This window comes from Chenopodium album, chromosome 4 (assembly GCF_948465745.1).
Source record: "Chenopodium album chromosome 4, dcCheAlbu1.1, whole genome shotgun sequence".
Taxonomy (NCBI): domain Eukaryota; kingdom Viridiplantae; phylum Streptophyta; class Magnoliopsida; order Caryophyllales; family Amaranthaceae; genus Chenopodium; species Chenopodium album.
The window spans coordinates 18,635,079-18,659,433 of NC_137837.1; the positions used below are offsets into that span (position 1 = coordinate 18,635,079).

Genomic DNA, 24,355 nt, shown 5'->3' on the forward strand with positions numbered 1-24,355 from the left:
GCCTGGGAGGCGCCCTGCTCCAGAGTCTCTCTGGGCCGGATGCGCTTGACTCTGAGAGAGCCATCTTCGGCTGTAGAGGTTTTGACCTGAGGATCCTCATCCTCCTCATGGTTTGTAAAAACTTTTGGGTCTTCACCCAGACGGTTAGGTGGCACAAACTCTTGAACCATCTTCGAGGTACTCTCCCCACAGACGGCGCCAAATGTTTTGGGTGTTTTTGTCCCTCGGGAGAGTTACAACACGAAGACTGATCCGGGATGAGCTGTACCTGCAAAACAAACGGAGACACCTGTTGGGTGGTGCGCCGCCTCCGACGGTCAAGTTAGTAACTTGAAAAGGAATAAAGAGTACGGAAATTTAGGTGGGTATCTGCTTGGATTCCAAGCTCAGGTGTAATAAGTGGTCAAACGTGTCCTCAAAATGAGGGACATCTCCCTATTTATAGGGTCTTGGGGAATTGCCCCTGATTAGGTCACTAAACCCTAATCATTGGTGGGTTGCGATGTTTTTCGGCGTTCTCGGGATTTGGGCCTGAAGGCCGCCTTTTTCCCTAATTATCTGGAATGACACGTGTCGAACAGGGATTGGTCCACTTTGGGCCATCCTGAGGCTGACACGTGTCATCCTCTGATTGGACCACGTGGCGAGGTAAAATTACCCTAAACAATAATCATGTTAATATTAAAGCATAATAAAAATAGCAAGATCCTAGGCATGATACTAATAAGATTAATAACAAACCCTAGCATGTCACTAAACAATAAAAATCAAATCTTTAACCCTAACATGATACTAACAATCATAAATATTAGGAAGAGAATAAAAGGCATCATAGCAATCATATTTAACATTAAAAAATATCCTAGACATGATACTAGGAATCATAATAACAATTTAAACATGATATCTACATCATAAAATCAATAAAAACCAATTAAAGTACTTACTTGGATGCCTCGTACCTCTTTCTAATTACAAAATACACACGTTAGTAACTTCAAGGAAAATAATAATCAAAGCAATTAAATTAAATAATTGAAAGAGAGATTTGGGACCAAACCCTCAGAAATTAAAACCTTTCACGTCTAGGGCGAAGGCAACTTCGAATATGGCTAGGTGTTTCTAGATCTTGTGAATGCACTAGTAAAAATTTGCATTTGGCACCCCCCATATGGCACCGGTTCAGCCCAAACCGGTGCCAAAAACCGGCCCAAAATTGGGCGGGATTTTAAACAAAGGGAAAAGGCACCGGTTCAGACCAAACCGGTGCCAAAAATACAAAGGGCACCAGTTTGAACTGGTGCCACTGAACCGGTCCAAGGTTTTTAGGAAAAACCGGAAAATTTAAACCCTAAAACCCTTATAAGCTTCGATCTCCTTATCTCTCCTCCTTCTCTCCGCCTCCATTCCCCCATTTCATCTCCTCTACTTCTCTCTCCTCCTTCTCTCTCCTCTCTCTCTCTTCGTTCTTCTTTCATCTCCTTCGATCTCCTCTCTCTATTCGTTCTTCTTTAATTAGTCTTTCAACTCCCTTCGATCTCCTCTCATATATATGCAGCAACCAAAGCTCGAGGACAACCGATCCCCTCTCATTAGCGCAACAACAGCCGCCGCCACCACCACAATGTTCGAGCACCACCACCGGCATCAAAATCAACAACAATTTCAGGGATCTTTTTTCAAGTTCTGGCTTTTTTTTTTCGATTTTAATTGTTTTTGTTTTCGATTCACCAATTTTGGTTTTGTTTTCGATTCACCAATTTTGGTTTTTGATTTTGGTTTTGGTTTTTGATTTTGATTTTCGATTTTGGTTTTTATTTTGGATTTCGTTTTTAGGGTTTCGATTTTAATTTGCCTTTTATTTTGGATTTTGGTTTTTTTTCCTATTTGTTTTTCGTATTTGTTTTTTTTTTTTCCGATTTTGATTTTGTTTTTTTCGAATTTTTGGTTTCTTTTTTTCGATTTCAATTTTGGTTTTTTTTTGGTTTTTGATTTTGATTTTGGTTTTCGATTTTGGTATTTATTTTGGATTTCGTTTTTAGGGTTTCGATTTTAATTTTCCTTTTAGAAGATTCTAGAAGACTAAAACCATTCCTAATTGCATTAGGAATGATAAATCATATTAGGCCCTCCCCTAGATCATTGGGCCGTACATAAAGCTCAAACCGGGCCCAGTTTAGTAAATTGGCCATAACTTCCTCAATATTCATCGGAATTGGGCTTATAATATATCGTTGGAAAGGTCTTTGCAAGCCTCATCCAACTACACCACTATTGGACCCATATCATGGACCAACCAAACTGGATTGGTTATTTTCTTAAAATAAAGTTTTCCAAAACAGGGAGAAAAGAAAAGAAATAAAACTTTCCGCAACACTAGAACTTTCCACACTTTCGTTTCATTCGATTATGATTCGACGTGAAAGACACTCATCACTGGGTTTGGTTTTGGGGAGACACAAATATATATATATATATATATATATATATATATATATATATATATATATATATATATATATATATATATATATATATATATATATATATATATATATATATATATATATATATATATATCTTTGCGAGACATTAAATATTCCTTTGTTGCAGGTAATAAGAACCGGAGGTAATATATGAAAAATTCACTTTAATAATGTCAAGTATTAGCAATTAACTTTTAATAATCCTAACAAAGGTTTATTATCTAATAATCCTAACTATGGTATGAATTTGCCTCCAAGAACCCCAACTGGTCAACAATGAGTCAATGACATGTTATAATAGGTGCGTAACTATAACACGTGTCAACACGTGATTGTTCTAAAAATTTTTTAAAAAATTAAAAAAAAAAAAAAAAAAAAAAAAAAAAAAAAAAAAAAAAAAAAAAAAAAAAACTTAACACCCCAACAACTCCCTCTCCTCTTCCCCCGCCGTATTACCAATTTACCACTTAGCCCAACCCTTAACCCCACCTGCTGAACCGACCAGCCGCCCCCTACAAACCCCTAAAATGGTCGGTCGACCCCTCCTTACCCCAAAACCAACGCACCGGTCGGCCAGAGTTCGTCAATTAGTAAGCTAATTAACGTCAAAATCAGCATAGTTAGCAAAGAAAACACAACAATGGCGACATACGAGGTTACTTATTTAGTGCGTGAGATGATCAGAAAGATGCAATGGTTATTGGCAGCGCTGCTGGTTGGTGTTATAAGACGCAGGCTGTTGGGTTTTATGTGAGATGCGGTGTGGTGGTGCGTGGCTGGTGTGTAGTGGTTGCCGTGGTGCTACATGCGCGGCTGAACTAGTGGCTTCAGTGTGGTTTCAGAAATCGAAAATGGGTGATAAAGGCCGACCGACTGTTTTCGGTTAATAAAGGGGGTTGATTGGCCAGCTGGTTATTGGCAAGGTTGAGGGCAGGGGGTTAGGATTAGGATTCCGGTGAGGTCAGGAAGTGGGGTAAGTGTAACATTTAGGCCCTGTTTGGTTTGATGTAAAAAGTTTTCATGGAAAATGAATTTTTTATTTTTTTTCCCATTTTCCTTTGTTTGGTTTGTTAAGGAGTGGAAAACAATTTTTCAAGGGTGGAAAATTTCATCCTTAATGATGGAAAACATTTTCCTTCCAAAAACAAGGGAAACCACATTTTCCTCTCTCTACCTTATTACCTCTTTTTTTAACTCCTCTCTCATTTATCCTTACATTTCCACTCTTAGTTTTTTATTTTTCTTGGACTTTTCTTGTATGCAACCAAACAAAGGAAAACTAATTTGCAATTGTGTTTTTCCTTGAAAATATGTTTACCATGAAAACTAATATTCCGTTGAAAATGCTTTACATTAAACCAAACGGGGCCTTAGCCTGGAGGGAGTAAATCCCTTTTCTTTATCTCTCACCACTCCATTATATAATTTCCTTTTAATCACGCCATCACTCTGTCATTTTATTTCAAATTCACATTCATTTTCCTTAGATTGGCTTTTATTAATCCAGTAATATATTACTCTTAATCCAAGCATGCCTTAAATCACATATGGTTATTTATGAGTTTAGATTACTTCATACAAGTTACACATATACATCCTAAATGTCTAAGTTTTTTAGGTTCAAGAATAATTAGAAAACGGGTCATCTGGGTCGGGTCAATTTCAAGTCAGCTAGCATTCGGGTCGGGTATGGGTCAATTTGAGTCAATTCGGGTTTCGAGTATGGTCATGTCGGTTATCGGGTCAAGTTTGGGTTAATTATGTTCGGGTTACACCATTTTTCAGGTCGAGTATGGATCATATTTAGGTTGGGTCATAATGTTTGGGTTGTTCCATTTGTGGGTCAAGCTCAAATCTATAATTTTATATTTGTTATTGTAATAATAATAATAATAAATATACTCATTATGAGCTTGACTACGATCGGAGATGAATAATTTGAATCATTTTTGGCACTAGACATTTTTAGTTCAGTTTTAAGGTAATTTTAGTTTGGGACATTTTGGGTACCAAATCTATTCTGATCTAACATTTCGAGTTAATTTTAGGTCGCGTCAATTTCGGGTCGGGTTAACTCCATTTTCGGGTCGGATACAGATCAAGTCTTGTAGATTTTATATTTCGAGTCAATTTTGGGTTGATATTTTTTGGGTCGAATCATCGGGTCCGGATTAGGATTGCCATGTCTAGGTTCAAGTAGTCTAAAATTAGCTAATTGGCTATTTTCCATCTTCCGTATTTTCAAGGAATTGAAGCTAATAACACATTAAATGAAGGGAAAAAAGCACAAGAAAAATGAAGAAAAAAAAGGCTAAAAAGCGAAAAATTAAATGTCGGGAACTAATCAAACTTCCCAAATCTTGCCATATTACAACAATTTTTTTTATAAGGTAGATTTTCTCAAAAATTGATTTATAAAAGGTAGCTTAGTTTTCCACTAAATTCTCACTCCCAATTTTCTAAGGACCTTTAACTACTAGAATTTGTTATGTACATCCAAATGTACTGTATACCCGGGTCATTCACTCATTTGATCAACAAATAAGCAAATAACATTTTCACTCATTTGTTGGTTAAATGAGCAAATGATCCTAGGTGTACAACTATACGGTACATCTAGATATATATAATAAGCTGTCCATAAGCGTAGAGCTTTAATTCATTCAATGCAATTACAGAGCAGTAAATCAATTTCTATTAAATTAAAAATAAAAAATAAAAAATCAATTACAAAGCATTTTTTTTTAATATATCCTCAAATATAAAATCTATGTAATTTATGATATTTTTCTTTCTTTTAACTGACCCCAGAATCAAGTTTCCTAAGGAGTGTAAAGAATCAAGTACTTTGACAAACAAACACTCTGTCCCTCTCTTTCATTCCTTACATGAAAAACCAACACTACATACTCTCCTCTTTCTTACTTCATCATTCCATCTTCACTTCACCACTCTTCCTTCTCCTCCATGGCTTCTCCCCTCCTCTTCATCTCCCTCTCCCTCCTCCTCTCTTTCTCCTCTTCGTCGTCCCTACCGCCATCGCCGCCATCATCCTTATCCAATTATCATATCCCTCAAGTAATCCATTCATTCCTCATACATCTCATCTCATTTTTCTTTATTATTATACAAACTTCTAATTAGTTAACTAATCTTGTGATTAATTATAAAAATGCAGAGTTATATAGTGTACTTGGGTGGATCAAATGATGAAGATCAATTTGACATGAAAATTACTGAGTCAGCTCATTCACAATTGCTTTCTACTGTCATTCCAAGGTATGATCAAATCATTTCTCTCAGATTTTATAAATTACTATAATATTGAAATTAAATGTTGATGATTTTGATAATGACTATATTATTAAATTAAATTAAATAATGGATGCAGTTCGGAAAGAGAGAGGATGTCGGTGGGTCATGTATACCATCACACATTCAGGGGATTCTCTGCCTTTCTTACTGCCACTGAAGCTTCTCTGCTTTCTAGTACTGTTCTTTATTCTACTCCCTCAACTTCAATCTATCTAATTCTTTCATTATCATTATTATTATTATTATTATTATTATTATTATCTCAAAAACAAAAGTCATACAACCTACAATAAATTAGTGGGAAGCCGAGATACAATCTGAGCCCCCACTCCTCTAGCTATAGCAAAGTCCCCACTTCTCTAGCTATAGCAAAGCCTACTCTAGCTATAGCAAAGTCATACAACCTACAATAAATTATTATTATTATTATTATTATTATTATTATTATTATTATTTTATTATTTTTTTTTTTTTATTGTATATACTAGTACGTCCGATATTAGGAATTTAGGATATTAATATGACTTTCCGTACTTTGTATGATTATACTTGTAAAATAGGACTTCGTATGAGATCTTATTCAATTCTGGTCTTTACACTACATCCGATTCATATTTTTACAATTTAGGGGTATTATTTGTGAGATATAAAATAATACATTGTTAATAAAATGAAACGGAGGGAATATTTAAGTTTAGATTTCTTACATTTGCAATACATGCAAGATATCTAATGTACTTCCTCCGTTTTTAAATACTTGTTCCACTTTCATTTTCTTGCTGTTTTTAAATATTTGCTTCATTTCCTTTTATAAAAAGATTTTACAATATTTAATTCATTTCTCACATTTAGTGGACCCAACAAAATACTCTCTCTACTCCTATTCTTCCACTACTTTTGCGTTTTACAATTTTTTATTTTCTCAATTACCCCACTACCTCCATATTTTATTATTTTCTCCAATTTCATTTATAATTCTGCACATAAGAGCAACTCCAAGGGCAAGCTAATTGTCAAATTAGCTTGTCATGCCACTTAGGATTGCAAAGCTATTATTTCTTCTAGCTAATTCATGCCACAATGGTTAGGCTAATTAGCATTTAAATTTTTCAGCTTTATTTTTTAAATAATTAGTATTTTATTAGAGACAATTAATTTCTAAGCTAATTAGCTTAGTTAAGCTAATTTACTTGGCATTAGCTTGGCCAAGCTAATTATCAAAGTATCCTCCAATGGTTTGGCTATTAGCTTGAAAATTATTAAAATTGCAAGCTAATCCCTAAAAGCAACAATTGGAGTTGCTCTAATGAAATGGAGCAAATATTTAAAAATAGAGGGAGTAGAAGTTAATTGCTAGTCAAATTATCTCACTTAAATAAATAAATAAATAAAACTTTTTATAATTTTTCTACTTCAAAAATCTCTTAAATATAGCGATAGTTAAAGTTTAAAGGCTTAAAGCTATGTTTTGAAATTTCCTGAAATTTTTCTTTTAAAAAAAAGTATTGACATATAAGAAATGGGTAAGATATTGGGGTTCGGCAAAATTTAGTTAGTGGAACTTAAGATTTGGAAGTGATTGGAAATCGAGTAGAATTTCCTAGACGTGAGTATAAAATTATAATTTTGACTAAAAAGTGTGCAATACAGATAAAATTGATTAGTGTAGTGTAAGAAGTGGTAAAGGAAGATGTTATTGATTGAGGTGCAATAATTTAAAATAATAATTATAATAATAAAAAAATGTGAGGCAGGTCATGAAGAAGTAATATCAGTGTTTCGTGATCCAAGTTTGGAGCTCCACACTACAAGATCTTGGGATTTCTTGGATCAGCAATCTGGACTTGGAACTCATTTTCAATTTCAAAAGCATGGATTTCCCTCCTCTGATGTCATCATTGGAATGATTGACACAGGTATTTCTAAGCTTCTCATTTATTTCTACTGTTTTTTCGGTTGACACATGTCTTTATTACAGGTGCTTGTCATTGCACAATTTTAACAATTAATATCTCTAATTTATAAAAAGTGTATATTATTATAAAATAAGAGGAAAGGGAGAATATAAGAGGGAGATGTAGATAGACAATTGTGTTGTCTCTATTCATCCATTTCATGAGCCATCTATATATATATATACATAATGTGAACAATATAACCTATATGGACAATGAAGAGTCCATTCAAGAAGAGTTACAATGTGAATTAAAGGCATATGGAGGTTACAAATGAAGTTACAAAGACACTTAAGATAGTCATATTAAAGAGATAGTTACAAGCTATAATGGGCATACATTATTATTTGTAACACTCCCCTTTGGATGCCCATTATCTAAGAGAGATTTAATGCGCTTATATGCTGCCTCATTAAAAAACCTTTTCGGAAAAACCCTGTGGGAAAAAACCATGGATAAGGGAAAAAGAGTGCAGCGCGCAATTACTCCCCCTCATTTTTATATCACTAGATCTTTGAGACGACGCAATCCAATACGATAAACTAAGACGACGCAATCCAATACGATAAACTAACTTTTTAAATGTTGCGGTCGGAAGAGCCTTAATGAATAAGTATGCTAAATTCTCACTTGAACGAATCTGCAATACATTTATATCTCTATTCTTCTGAATATCGTGAGTGAATAAAAATTTGGGTAAGATGTGCTTTGTTCAGTCACCTTTGATGTATCCTTCCTTAAGTTGAGCAATACAAGCTGCATTATCCTCATATAGAGTTTTCAGTGCCTCTTTCCCAGGTGATAAACCACAAACTTCTTTTATATGTTGAATTACTGACCTTAACCATACACATTCACGACTAGCCTCGTGAATTGCTAAAATATCAAAATGATTGGAAGAAGTAGCTGCAATGGTTTGTTTCATGGAACACCAAGAAATGGTAGTACCACCATATGTAAACACATATCCAGTTTGTGATTGACCATTATGAGGATAAGATAAATAACCTGCATCTGCAAAACCAATCAAATTTTCTTTGGACAACTTTGGGAAAAATAACTCATATCCTTCGTACCTTGAAGATAACGAAGTAAATGTTTAATCTCATTCCAATGCCTTCGGGTTGGACATGAACTAAACCTTGCTAATAAATTAACCAAAAATGATATGTCGGGTCGTGTATGACTTGCAAGGCACATTAGTGCTCCAATTGCACTAAGATATGGTATTTTAGGACCAAGAATTTCTTCATCATTTTCCCGAGATCGGAACGGATTTTTCTCTACATCAAGTGATCTTACAACCAAGAACCAAAGGGATTCTCAATGGATGTGTTGTATCCATAGAAAATCTTTTAAACTTTTCCTATGTATGTTGATTGATGCACAAGGATTCCATTCTCTAAGTGCTCTATTTGTAACCCCAAGTAAAATTTTGTCTTTCCAATTAAGATCTTTCATTTCGAACTTTTTCTTTAAATAATTGACAGTCACTGAAATCTCTTCAGGAGTTCTAATGATATTCAAATCATCAACATACACTGCAATTATAACAAATCCCGATTCAAATTTCTTTATAAAAATACATGGACTAATAGGATCATTCTTATAACCTTCTTTTAACAAATACTCACTTAGTCGGTTATACCACATACGCCCAGATTGTTTTAATCCATAAAGGGATTTATTCAATATAATACAGATCGAAATGTTCTCGAGAAGTAGATTTTGCTGATTCTGGTAACTTGAATCCTTCTAGGAGTTTCATGTAAATGTCATTATCCAGTGGACCATATAAATAAGCTGTGACTAGATCCATCAAACGTAAGTCAAGTCCTTCTCTTATTTCCAAACTAACAAAAAATCTAAAAGTAGTTTCATCCACCATAGGAGAGTATGTCTCCTCATAATTAATATTAGGTCTTTATGAGAATCCTTGTGCAACTAATCATGCCTTAATTATATCTTACAACTTCACCCTTTTCATTTCTCTTTCGCACAAAGACCCATTTATATCCCACTGGCTTTACATCTTCAAGAGTACTGACTACAGGTCCGAATACTTCTCTTTTTTCAAGAGATTTTAATTCTACTTCAATTGCTTCTTTCCATTTTTGCCATTCATTTATTTGTCTACATTCTTCAATGGATTTTGGATCATAATCCTCATTATTATCCATAACATCTAATGCTACATTGCATGCAAAAACATCATCGATGTCGATTTGATTTCGGTTCCATGTAATTCCAGACATGATATAATTTGTTGAAATTTCTTCATTATCAGGTACCTGAATTTCTTCTTGTATCATGTCTAAATTCTCTTCTGGAGATCATTCGGAAATTGTTTCATCAATTTGACCATCATCAATCAATGCTCATTTTCTTTTCCGAGGATTCTTATCTTTGTAACCTATTGGTCTTCCACGTTTCCGACGTGGTTTAGACTCATTAGCAAATTTATTTAGTCCTTCCGGGACATCTACTTTAAATGGAGCATTTACAGCTAGAATAGGTGACTTGGTCACTATTTTGGGTCACTAAATGAGTCTGGCAATTGATTCACTAAACTTTGTAAATGAATTATCTTTTGAACTTTCAGTTCACATTGTTTAGTTCGAGGATCAAGATAAGATAATGATAATTCATTCCATTTAATTTCTTTTTCTAGCTCTCTCTTTTCCTCCCTAATGTTGGGAAAAGTGATTCGTTAAAATGACTATATGCAAAACGAGTCGTAAATAAATCCCCTATTGTAGGCTCAAGATATTTAATTATTGACGGGGATTCAAACCCAATATATATTCTCAATCTCCTTTGAGGTCCCATCTTAGAGCATTGTGGTGGAGCTATTGGAACATAAACCGCACATCCAAAAATTCTTAAATGGGAGAAATATTTGGTTCTTGACCATAAACCAATTGTAATGGGGAGAACTTGTGATAACTTGTTGGCCTGATGCGAATTAGTGCTGCTCCATGTAATATAGCATGTCCCCAAACAGAAATTGGGATATTGGATTTCATAAGCAATGGTCTAGCAATTAACCGAAGACTTTTAATTTATGACTCTGCTAGACCATTTTGTGTATGAACATGTGCTACAAGATGTTCAACATTTATCCCAATGGACATGCAATAATCATTGAAAGCTTGATATGTGAATTCACCAGCATTATCAAGCCGAATAGTCTTAATAGAAGTATCTGGAAAATGTGCCCGTAACTTAATTAATTGAGCAAGTAATCTCGCAAACGCCAGGTTACGAGTTGATAACAAGAACACATGTGACCATCTTGTTGATGCATTAATTAAAACCATAAAATATCTAAATGGTCCACATGAAGGGTGTATGTGTCCACAAATATCTCCTTGTATGTGTTCCAGAAAACTAATTGATTCAAAATTAATTTTAGCTAGTGATGGACGAATTATCAACTTGCCTTATGAGCAAGCAGCACATGAAAAACTATTATGAAGAATCTGCCGACTCTTCAAAGAATGTCCACATGAATTTGTAATTAATCTTCGCATCATTATTGAACCGGGATGGCCTAACTGGTCATGGCCAAACAACAAAACTATCAGTAATTTTTTGGTTTACTATAACATGAGTTTCAATAGTATGAAACTACTAGAATTCGATCAAATTGTGACCGTTAATTTACGACCGTCCAAAAAAGTAGCTAATTATAAGACAATTAAATAGTAGCTATGCGCCAAGAGATTTTTGAAATTTGTTATCCTTAGGCCCCGTTTACTTTACCTTATTTTTGCTTAACTGAAATTATTTTTACTGAAACAAAACTATATTTGCTAAACTTAAATTATTTTTACTAAACTTAAATAAAATTTACTGAACTGAAATTATTTTTGCTGAACTGAAATTATTCTTATTGATTTTCTATCATAATTCTTCTCTAAGATAACTGAATTTTACTGAATTGAAATTAAGTTTATTAAACTGAACTTATTTTTAATGAACTGAAATTATTTTTACTTAATATTATTTTTGTAAGGTGAAGTGAACAGAGCGTCAGAAAGTGATATATGTATTTTAGTTTATATTTTATCAGTGAACATGTAGTTGCAAAAGTTCATAATTAGGTTCTGTCCACAAAGTATATGATACAGTAATAAAATAATCAACCTTATTTGTTTTTGATAATCAAGTCATTTATATAATCCTATTGCAAATCTATTAACTATTACTAAAATAAAACATTACTAATGTCATCACCGTCTACATGTCACTCACAAAATAACATTTTCCCCCCTAAATATGAGGATGATGTCATTTTCTTTTTGAAATTTAAATAATAGAAGCTTTTACATTACAACTACAATGACCTATCAATTTTATCTTAAAAAAATAAAATAATTGTAAAAAGAACACTAATATGGACTCCTACATTGAAATATGTATTAGGCGAGGTTGAATAGGTATTATATCATAATTTTGATAAATATCTAAAATTATAAAATCACAAAGAAGTTTGTATAAGATGCATAATTCTTAATTATATTTATCCATATTTTTTATATCAAATGTACAAATTATAAAAATAGATTATATATATATAAACCGTGCATCGCGGGGGTTTTAACCTAGTAATCATCAACTATTCAACAATGAACCGATCCTAAACAGTGATCTGATAAAAGAAATAATGAAACAATATAAAAAGTACGGAGTAATTTATAAATGAATTATTATAGAGTTGTCACGTTGATGCCGCAACACTAAAACAAATGCTAAAACAAAAATAAAACAAAGCTGTTTATAAATGAAATATTTTCCATGGAGGCGGATGCACAATGTTCCATGCATTCATTTTCTTTTTAAAAAGGCGGAATGAACATATAGTTGTTCAGTAAAGAACATACAATTATTTTTTAAAGAACATACAATTGTTTTTCATATAGTTATTTTCCATGGATGTTTATAAATGAATGATTAAAAATGAACTGATAATGACTTGATATAAAGAATAACCCAATAATTTTTATTTATTTATTGATTTAATGCAAATGAGGAGCTCAGCACCAAAAAGAAACAAAAACAAAAATAACAAACTACGGTGGAATGTACGGAGGAAATGTCACTCTAACACTATTTGGCCTCATTGTACGGAGGAAATGTCACTCTAACACTATTTGGCCTCATGTAAAATACGACCTAAAGCTAAAGCCTCCGACACTATTTGGCCTCATATAAAATACGACCTAAAGCTAAAGCCTATACGACCTAAAGCTAAAGCCTCCGACACTATTTGGCCTCATATAAAATACGACCTAAAGCTAAAGCCTGGAACTGAACTAATGTTCTGTGGAACTCTTTGACTAGCAAGCTACTCTATTCCCAATAATGATTTTACGATGATTTGATGATTACTTTAGAACGTCCAATTCAAAACTTAATTAAAACTAAATGATGTAATCCAAAATTTGGCTCAAAGTGACTTGATCTATATTCAAATCTAAGCAAAATTGAAATGATTCAAATTAAGATTTGGCTGAAACCGAAATAATCTAAGCTAAGATTGATACAATATCAAAATTACGTAGCTTAACATCTAATATATATATTAAAATTCAATAGGAAGCCATGAGCCCGTCACGTATAATCGTAACTAGGCAGATGATGTGGCGTCATGTCAAAGTTGAACTCCAACGGTTTGGTCTTTGGATTCCCTCGACTCTTATAACCCTCAGGACGTTTAAGGTGATTAATCACTGCGCCATGTCATAGTTGAACTCCAACGGTTTGGTCTTTGGATTCCCTTAAGTCTTATAACCCTCAATTTAAGAGGATGTTTAAGGTGATTAATCACCACCATTGTTCTCTTGATAAGTAACTCTCATAACCCTCTATTTAAGAGGATGTTTAAGGCAATTATTCACCTCCCCTTTATTCTTTCATGTTTCTCTATAAATAGAAGAAGTCTTTATTCTGATTTTTATACTTGAAAAATACATCAAGCACAATAGTCTAAACACATTTTCTATTGGACATAAGTTACTTGACTCAAATCATCCACCCAAAAATGTTTTTGTAGGGAAGTGATGTGTTAACCTTAAAGAAAGTGCCGATGAATACAATTAAACACATTGGTTGTACCGAAAATTCATTTTCAAATTAGTGATTTTCATCACGACACACCGTATTATTCCATTGTTTGTGATCTGAGATTATTATCTATTTGATCTTACTTAGATATTTTTATTTTATTACTAGACTACTCCTTTATTTACAACAAATGTAACTAATTTTTTTTTTAATTTGTAATTTTATCATATAATTTTTATTAGGAAAATTTCACATTTGCTACCAGGGAAAGCACTCGTGTTCACATTTGCTATCCCTTTAATTTTTTTTATTTTATATTACTACCACACAAACACCAAAATTTTTGATATCACTACCATTTCACTGATGCCGTTACTATTTCCGTTAGTAGAGCCCAACCACCATCCAACCACCTCACCGCCACCGCTACATCTTCAACCACCATCATTGCCACCATCCAACCTCCATTTCCCATCAACGCCGGCGCCCAAAGAAGCCCACGGCAGCCACGAACTCCACCAGCACCCCACCTCCTTCCCAAACGCCACCAAGACCTCCTCACCTTCTCACAACCACCAAGAGCACACCCATTCTTCCACCACCAAGGCTGCCGAAAACGGCCCCTTTCTCAGCCCAGACTTGCTGAAAACGACCCCTTTCCCAGCCAGACCACCAAGGCTGCCGAAAATGGCTCCTTTCCCAGACCACCAAGGCTACCGAAAACGGCCCTTTTCCCAGCCCCGATCACCTCGAAAACCCAACCCAAACCCTGATTACAGCCCCTTCCCCTCGAAAACCCGATCCCAGACCCATTCCGACCAGTTTGGGTTTGGTGGTTTCGGTAGGTGGTGGTCTGGGTTCGTGGGTTTGAGTGGGTTTGTGGGTGGGTTCGTGGGAAAGCACGTGGGTGGTGGTGGTCTGGGTTTGGGGGTTAGGGTGGTGTCGTGGTTGTGGTATGGGGCGTTGCCGGGTTTGGGGGTTACGGTGGTGTCGGTGGTGGTGGTTTCTAGCAGGGAAATAAGGGTTAAGGTTGTCGGTTTTGGGTGGGGAAGGGGAGGGGTTCGATTCCGACGCCGGCCGCCAGCAGGGGGAGGGGGGAGGGTGGCTGACGGGGAGGGCTAGGGTTTTTTGGGTGGGTGGCTTTTATTTTTTGTTTTATTATTTTATTTAAATTTTTTTTAATAAACTTAATGGAAATCCTAACGGATTCCGTTATGTGGTAGTGATTTTTACAGTTAGTGTGTTTGTGTAGTAGTAATATAAAATAAAAAATTAAAGGGGTAGCAAATGTGAACACGGGTGCTTTTCCTGGTAATAAATGTGAAATTTTCCTTTTTATTATAAAACCTCATTTATAATGTACATATAATGACCCGAGACATAGCCCGGGCCAAAAACTAGTTTTGGTAATTATAATTGAAAAATATAAATCGATATTAACTAAACAAGATCATATATAGATATTTTCTTATTTATATACAATATGAATCGTTAAAGTAATACGAAGTACTCGTATGGAGTTTCTTCAAAAAAAACAAAAAAAAAAAGTACTTCGTATGGACTAACGGAGTAACGTCCAAAAAAAAAAAAAAGGTACTCCCTCCTTCTTCGAAAGAACGATCCTTTTAGATTGATTTCGCGGGTATTTATAAAGTTAAATAAAAAGAAGTAAAATGTATATTGGAAAGATAAATTTACATGGGGTTTATTAAAAAGTATAGAGAGATAATAATAAAAGTATATGGAATAACAAAATTTTATACGGGAAAACTAATTTTGCACAAATATTATTGCAAATTAGTGGATATTTTAATGCTAATGGGTTATTTGTTTTGGACTAAAATTAGATCAAATGGGTCATTCTTTTGGGGACGGATGAAGTAATATTGAATACTCCGTACATTTCATTGGCAATTTCTAAACAGTATGTGACTGATTTATTTGTATTTTATTGTCCTTCTAGCTCTTAAAGAGAGAACATATATAATTGGCTACCTAGGAAATCTAGATTATTCATAAAAGTAATGGGGCTGGATGAAAATGACCAGCTAACAACTCAAATTAAGACCCACTTTGATGATATACAAATTTCATAGGGCCACCATAATAAAATGGATAATCTTATGTGCGAATCGATAAAAGAAGACTAGATGCGTCATAAGAAATTCTAAAATTCATAATAATTCAGCAAAAATATATCTCAACTTATCTTAACTGAAAAAACTTGTATCTAAAGTAATCTTATCTATTACTGTATATTTAAGAAAAAAAAAAAACCTGAATTGTTCTAAAATAATCTTGTTAGAAATTGTTTCAAAGAAAAAAAAAAAAAATTTGTTGTGCACATACTTGAACTTTTACAACTCACAAATTAGGATCAAACTTCATGCTTAATTTTGGTAGATTGACTAGATTATTAAATAAATTGAACTCTATTGACAATTTGGCAATTAAATAAAATTAATTTCAACGGTAATCTATAACTAATACTAAAATAGTAACTGTTGACATCATCCTTTTTAAAAATTTAACACATGTCATGCTGTCACTAAAATTTTCCCTCCAAAATTATAAATGATGTCATAATTTTTTAATTTTTTTATTAAATTTCGGTAAACTATATTATTATTAATATCAATTTCTGAAAAACAATCTATTTTTTCTAACATTATATTTTTTTTCTTTCTCAAATATTGCTTTCATCATTCAATTTTTCTATGAGCTTTATTTTTTTTTTTCTTTTAATATTTGATGTATTATTTGTTTTGAGATTTTTTTGCTTTTAATTTGATATGAAAAAATAAACAAATATAGAAAATTTATTTGTTTAAATCGTGTATCGCACGAGACGTACTAAAGTGAGATAATTTTTGGTGGGATTCGTCCCTCATAAACAATATTACTTTTTTTTTTTAAATCATTAATTTATTTATAAACTTCATTATTTATTCATTTATTTATTTATCGTGGTTGACTATTGACTTATATATTTTTTTTTTTTAAAGAATTGACTATTGGCTTATATTTATATAGGGATACTAATCAATATTAATTTAAGACCCGAGCATGGCTCGAGCATTATCTAGTTTTATAAAAAAAATTTAGCCATAATGTAAATTTTATTTTGACTTATTGATGCAAGTGTCGATTCGGGTAAATGTTTGGTCGTGTCAAGTTGGGTCATTTCATTTTAAGGCAGATCAGGATGTTAAAGGCTAGGTCAGTTTTTGACATCTTTATGTAAGTATGTAATAAGGCAAAATTTTCATATGTAAGTACGTACATTATGAGTAATAATATAACACAATATCAGCTTACCATTATTGTTACTGTTTCAGGAATATGGCCTGAATCTCCAAGTTTTACCGATGAAGGTCTTGGAGAGATACCTCCAAGATGGAAAGGAGCTTGCATGGAAGGATCCGACTTCAAGAAGTCTGATTGTAACAGGTACTTACTCGGAATTTTGTCGCTTGATTCACTTATCTTACTTGCTCAGTTCCGATTTATCACACCCTTTGTTTTTTGCACATAGCTTTAGGTGATCAGGTTGAAGGGTAGTTAATCTGGTTATCAATTGTTTGTAGTTCATCTCGAGACATGCATATATCTATGACCATTTGTATTATCACTTGATTTTCCGGAACAAGGATTAAAGGGCAAAATATGCTGCTATGTGTGCTATCCTAAGTAAACATATTTACTTATATGTTTTAATATACTTTTCACAGGAAATTAATTGGAGCAAGAAACTACATCCAACAAGGCGGCTTTGGAAAATACAGCAACTCCACAGCCACCAAGTCAAGTGATTCAGCACGTGATCACGACAGCCATGGAACTCATACAGCATCAACTGCAGCAGGAGTCCAAGTTATGAATGCTAGTTATTTTGGATTAGCACAAGGCACGGCAAGAGGTGGTCTACCATCTGCTAGGCTTGCAGTTTACAAGGCCTGCACAATAGACAATTGCTCTGGTTCCACAATATTGAAGGCTATTGATGATGCTGTCAAAGATGGTGTTGACATAATATCAATATCTTTGGGCATGGATTTACTTTTACAAGCGGATTTCTTGAGTGACCCGATAGCCATTGCAGCGTTTCATGCATATCAAATGGGGGTTATGGTGGTATGCTCAGCCGGAAATAGTGGTCCTGACCCATATACTGCAGTGAATACAGCCCCGTGGATATTTACTGTTGCTGCTTCCAATATTGACAGGGATTTAGAATCAGTCGTGCTGTTAGGAAACAATGCGAGTTTCAATGTGAGATGACAAGCCCGAATACTTATACACCATTGTACTACATTGACTTGGAATGTTTGGCATTCATGATAATTGATTTCATTTTCTATGCAGGGGTCTGCCATCACGTTATCAAATCTTACTATCTCTAGCCAGTATCCACTAGCATTCGCAGGCGATATGGCTTCTGCATACACCCCTTCATCAGAAGCGAGGTAAGCCTTGTTCATTAATTTCCAGAACCAAGTATGGTCAGATTGAATGAGACTCCATACACACCATTACGGTACAATGATACCCCTGTCAGAGTTTTGACATGGGTATGGATACTCAAACTAGTATATAGTCCAAAATCAAAGAAATTTATTATGAAGTAGCATTTTAGACAAGACACAAATTAGCATAGTCTATTAGACATGAATACCCAAGCTTAACATCTTATAAATGTAGGAGCTAATAGTATAGTCCTAATATCGCCGTATCTATTACTCATTGCAGCAATTGCTATCCAGGATCTCTGGATCCTAAGAAAGTGGCTGGGAAAATATTAGTTTGTTTGAACAATTATCCTACTATATCACGGCGGATAAAAATGTTGGAGGTACAAGATGCAGGTGCAAGGGGCTTGTTATACATCAGTAATGTTGAAAAAGGTGTACCATATGATTCAGGTTCTTTCCCATTTACACAAATTGGAGAAGATGATGGAATTCAGATACTAAAGTACATTAATTCTACAAGGTATTTGATTTCATTAAACCTTAAATTGTCTTTGATGCTAGAAATTTTTGTCAAAACGTATCTTAAGGTGAAGTACAAAAATGATTTCCAATGTCCACTACAGGGAACCAACAGCAACAATTTTGTCAACCGTCTCTGTGGAAAAATACAAACCAGCACCAACTGTTGCAGATTTCTCATCAAGAGGTCCTGGCGAATTCACTGAAAATATTCTTAAGGTACTAGTTAGTACACTCTTAGACGGTCATAGTGTTGATAGGTTCACCTAGACACAAAATTATATACTAATAAGTTAGATATCTATTCAATATTCTGTTTCTTATATCATTGCAGCCAGACATTATGGCTCCTGGAGTTGCAATACTTGCAGCAAATATTCTAGAAATTGAACCAGGACAAGAATCTGTTGAAAAGGAGCCGTCGAAATTTGCTATAAAATCCGGAACATCCATGGCTTGTCCTCATGTAACCGGTGCTGCGGCTTTCATTAAGTCCATACACCCTGAATGGACACCTTCCATGATTAAATCAGCTTTGATGACAACAGGTAATACTGCAACAGTGCAACTCCCCATATTTTTACACTGTAAATACTCGAATACATATCCTGCTTGTTTATTACAATACATGTTATACAGTCATACAGACAAAAACTTACAGCAAAGACATGTTTAAAATTAGAGCTTGCAAACTAGATAATCATTACTATATGTTATATTTCATTTTCCTGTCAATTTATAACTTTTCTCATATATCTTACAGCAATTGTTGCTGATAACATCGGGAAAGGTTTAACAAATAGTTCCGGAGACATTGCTAATCCACACGAAACTGGAGCTGGGGAGATAAGTCCAGTAAAAGCCCTTGATCCAGGACTCGTATTCCCAACCACTACAGAGGATTACTTTCATTTCTTATGTTATTGTGGATATAAAGAGAAAGTCCTTCGATCTATGTCAAGCACAAAGTACAGTTGTCCAAAGGATAATTCAGACTCGATAATATCCAACATAAATTATCCATCCATCTCCATAGGTGAACTGAAACGTGATCACGAAAAAAGAGTTACTAGGCATGTTATCAATGTTGGATCATCAGATGCATCATACACTGCCACTGTACAAGCTCCAGAAGGCTTAAAGGTAAATATATTTCCAAAGCAGATAGATTTTCACCAGGGTTCTACTACAGCTATATTCAATGTTTCATTCCATGGGAAACAAGCTCAGAAAGGCTATAATTATGGCTCATTAAATTGGTTCGATGGTGTACACAATGTTCGAGTTGTATTTGCTGTAAATATCGTAGATTGATTGAGGAACCACAATCCCACACGCTCACCAACCATATATATAACCAATAATTATACATATCTTACAAATGATGTATGGGAAAAATATTCATTCTTTCTACTAAATGTATAATATATGCTGTAATAACATGTGTATATTTCATTCAATCCTCAATGGTTTATCATTTGAATACAGTATTGGATAGTGTATGAAGCAGCCTGACATCATTTATCCTATTACTCCCTTCGTTTTTAAAAACTTGCTCCATTTCTATTTTTTGCACTATTCATTTGTCCTACTTTGACTAATATTTGTAATTTATACTTGTTGGAATCATCTCAATGAATAGATTATTAATTTTTAATTGTTAGAATTTATACTTATTGATAATTAAAGATATTAGTGATCAAATATTAGCATCGCCTTGGTGTCCAAGAGAAATGGAGTAAGTATACTCCCTTAGTGCTCTTTTGATAGTCACTAATGCTATTTTTAGTGACCCAAAATGTTAGTCACATTTGTTTTTATCAAGTACCATTGATATTATTTTTTTTACCAAAATTCTCTCATGCAAAAATATTTTTAGAAATTTAACTTTTCCATGTACTTTAATTACTTTCTATCCCTACTTTTATGCATACCTAATGTAAATTTACCTTTTCATTTTACTTTTGCCAATTCTTATTTATGCATGTTTATTAATTTCCGTGATTTTCTACCAAAAGTGATTATCAAAAGGGGACAGAGGGAGTATTTATATAAATTAAAGCGTTATTTTGCATGTTTTGTACGCTAATACATCAATGACGCAGTTCATATTCTTGTGAGGGAGTCCTACTTTATCTCCTTGATGAACATTTAGATTTTGGGGATAAAAATGGTTAGCGGTTTCACATTTTTACTATAAGATATTAAACTTTTAGAAACAAGCTTCATGGATAAATTGAAGGTAATCTATGTGAGAAAACAACACAGGGTTGCCGCACAATACAATTGTACTCGATATAAGCAATTTATTTGTTTTGGAGGAAAACTCTGTGTCCCACAATTTGGGCCAAAAAGGGTTTTGTCCTACATTGGCGGAGGAAGAAAGTTTCACTTGGTTTTTATACGAGGGTTTAAGGTTAGTTGTTTAGGAAAACTCTTGGCGCATAGGCTTTATGTATTAAGGATGCAAATAGAATGACATTTTTGTAAATAATAGGAACCTGATGGTGGAAAATATGATGACATAAAGCACCACTACATATATTTTAGTACATAAAAAGTACTATTCAAAACACTTATACTTTAATGTTACATTATACATGTTTAGTAGTACACAAAAATATACCACTATACCAAAACAAGAGAGATTATGTGCATGCCAAATACATAGGTCCTATGCGCATGTCAAATACATAGGTCCTATGCGCCTAGATGCACTCAAAGTGTTTTCCTACCGCTCTGATCCTTCCCTACCCTTAGAAGAGGCGAATTTTGTTTCTAAGATAGTGTTCTTAACACGTTATTGCCGTTATACATACAATAAACAATTTGGCCCACATTTCAATCTTTATTTTCTGATTTTACAACATCTCTACCTACAATTGGTGTTGTCATGAAAAATCATCTAGGTAACAAAAAACGTCGTCAATCTTATAACCATGGTTTCACTATCCTTTGTATTTTTTTATGTTTGTTGATAGAGGTAAAATAAAGGGTCTTATTGGGACGAAATCCTTATTGGTCAACTAGCTAGGCATGGGTTATTCGACATTTTGGCAATGTCACCACTCGTCATATCTATCACAAATCTAACTATTTATCAGTTTATGTAACAGATTTGAACCAATGTATGCAAACTCACAAAGATATTGATTCTTTTACTAAAAGTAATTTCTTTTTTACTTTTTTCCACATAGGTTAGGTTTTAATCTTGATATAGAAGACTTATAATTTATAACTCCTGTGTACCTCTCTATGACTCTACATATAATAAAAGAGTAATTATCTTATTGGTTTAAATATGAGTAAGTTTTACTGTGCTCATCATTTAAATTCAACTAGTCTTTTGGCCCGTTCAACGAACGGGTTGTAGCTCATTTTATTTTTCTTGAAATGTGTTGTTTATTTGTGTCGTATGTGTCGGTGATTTTTTGTAATAATTTTGCTTAATTTTCTTACTTATAATTTGCAAGTTATGAATACATAAAGATTTTAACATTAAATAATTTGTTATTTTAACTTTTACATTAAAAGGGTATAGAGAAGAGTACAACTTTTTTTATAGTGAAAATGGAACACTCCATTTTCTTACTCAAATTTGCAAGTTAGGAATGCATAAAGACTTTAGCATTCAATAATATTTTATTTTATCTTTTACTTTAAAAGATAGTATAAAGAGAAAATATTAATGGATGAATTATGTGACATATGGGTGAATTATGATGACATGTGTCATATAAGTGATTGTGATTTGTTTTTTTAAATACTAAGTATTCATCCGATAGAAATTTAGATATATATATGCCATTTGTGCTGCTGAAGTTTTTCTTTATACTGTTTTTTTTTTTTTTTAATTTATTCTCCGCTTGACTGACTCATAAAGGAAAGTAAAGCACATTCTCGTTACACGTGATTTTGGCTACGTAATAATATTGTCATCATTTGTCAAAATTTACATGATTAATTTATTAATCACATGATTTGGCAGCTTCCAGCTTTCATCATTAGTCACAGTAACATTCTTAGTTATTACTCCCTCCGTTTTATAATGTTAAGTGTTAATATGCTCTATGTATGAAATCTCTACCTTGAATTGAATTATGTAATTATGACTTGTGTTTTTCCTAAAGGGGAAAAAAAAATCAAAAAACTTAAATAAGGTAATTTTTTTTTTGATATTTTGAAACCATAAATAAAGTAAACTAATTACTAATTATTTTTTACTTTTATGTTAGATTTTAAATATTCTTTTTTTTTTTTTTTTTTTTTTTTTTTTTATTCTATGTGATTGGTTCAATATGTATAAACATTTATAAAACGGAGGAGTAACTTCTAATTATTGTATACTACACCCATTCTTGAAATTTGGACAAACTTTCATATGTAGTGTATTTTAAAGGTTGTTTTTATAGAATTTGGCTAAATTTCATTTCATTCCATTTATGTCAAACTCTGTATATAAGTAATATAACCTTACCCCTCATAGGTTTAACCTATGCACTATTTGAAACATTTTTTTTACTCATTTCTTACACTATTTGTTTATAGTTTTAGAGCTAATGATGGACATGATCAATACATAATTTAGAGCTAATTTAAGGAGTATGTACATTAATTCGTACAATATAAATTCGGATAATACTCGATTATGCATGTTATCATTACTATGTATAGTGAACTAGAATGCAGAATTTAAGATTCTTTTTGTAGCTTGGGAAAAGAAGCAAGGAATGAAATATTTCTTTTTTGTCTGTTCTTGTAACTTTAATATGTCTTCTGAACTGATTAAAGAAAATTTGTGTGCAAAAGAGCAGCAAATGTGAGATAGAATCAAGTAAAGTAGCAAATAAATAAACCTAGAACTTAGTTTATGCCTTTTTACAATACTTTTATCTTACGATTAATATATCATTGTCTTACCCAATTACATAACACCAATTATTATTCAATGTTTAAAATTCATATTTAGATTATTGTGTTTAATTATGGATTATAAAGTCAAACTTTTAGTAGCATCTAAGGATTAACTTATTTAGATTCATTGTTATCAAATCAATTTGCTTCATTATTGCAAAACGAGGCCAAAATCCTTAGACTTCACAAAGTAAGCTATGCCTTCGACATTGTATTACTAATAATAAACCAATAAGCTGAACTGGTTGATATAATATTGAGTAATGATGTGTTTTTTTTTTTTTTTTTTTCTTTTTTTTTTCCTAATGATGATTTAAATTGTCACGGATTATATGCCATTGGTTTAATTTGTAGCAAGGGTCATTTTCGAGAATGGTTTCCTATTAAGGCTGTATCCAATATTCTTGTTGAGATCTTATTCAAGTAACTCAGAACAAACCTACAGCAAAAGAAAGTGAAAGCTAAAAATGAATGGGACCTTTAATACAAGGCTTCCACTTAACTACTCAAGTTTGATAATGTTTATCAATGGAAGTAAGGAAGTTGATTCAGATCGCTTTATTCCTTTTCGAATGCTATATAAAGGGTCAATTACATTACCATGAAACACACAACTTTAGCCTGA

General features: G+C 33.2%; 1 protein-coding gene across 1 annotated transcript; it reads left to right on the forward strand.

Moving 5' to 3' along the window:
• Nucleotides 1-5,445: 5,445 nt before the first annotated feature.
• LOC145626793 (CO(2)-response secreted protease-like) lies at nucleotides 5,446-20,322 on the forward strand. Its single transcript, XM_081679270.1, has 11 exons — nucleotides 5,446-5,564; nucleotides 5,665-5,765; nucleotides 5,878-5,975; nucleotides 7,556-7,717; nucleotides 17,164-17,275; nucleotides 17,557-18,097; nucleotides 18,191-18,291; nucleotides 18,575-18,817; nucleotides 18,921-19,035; nucleotides 19,151-19,364; nucleotides 19,580-20,322. Exons 1-11 carry the CDS (start codon nucleotides 5,454-5,456, stop codon nucleotides 20,128-20,130), a joined length of 2,349 nt encoding a protein of 782 aa, XP_081535396.1. The 5' UTR covers nucleotides 5,446-5,453; the 3' UTR covers nucleotides 20,131-20,322.
• The last annotated feature ends 4,033 nt before the right edge of the window (nucleotides 20,323-24,355 follow it).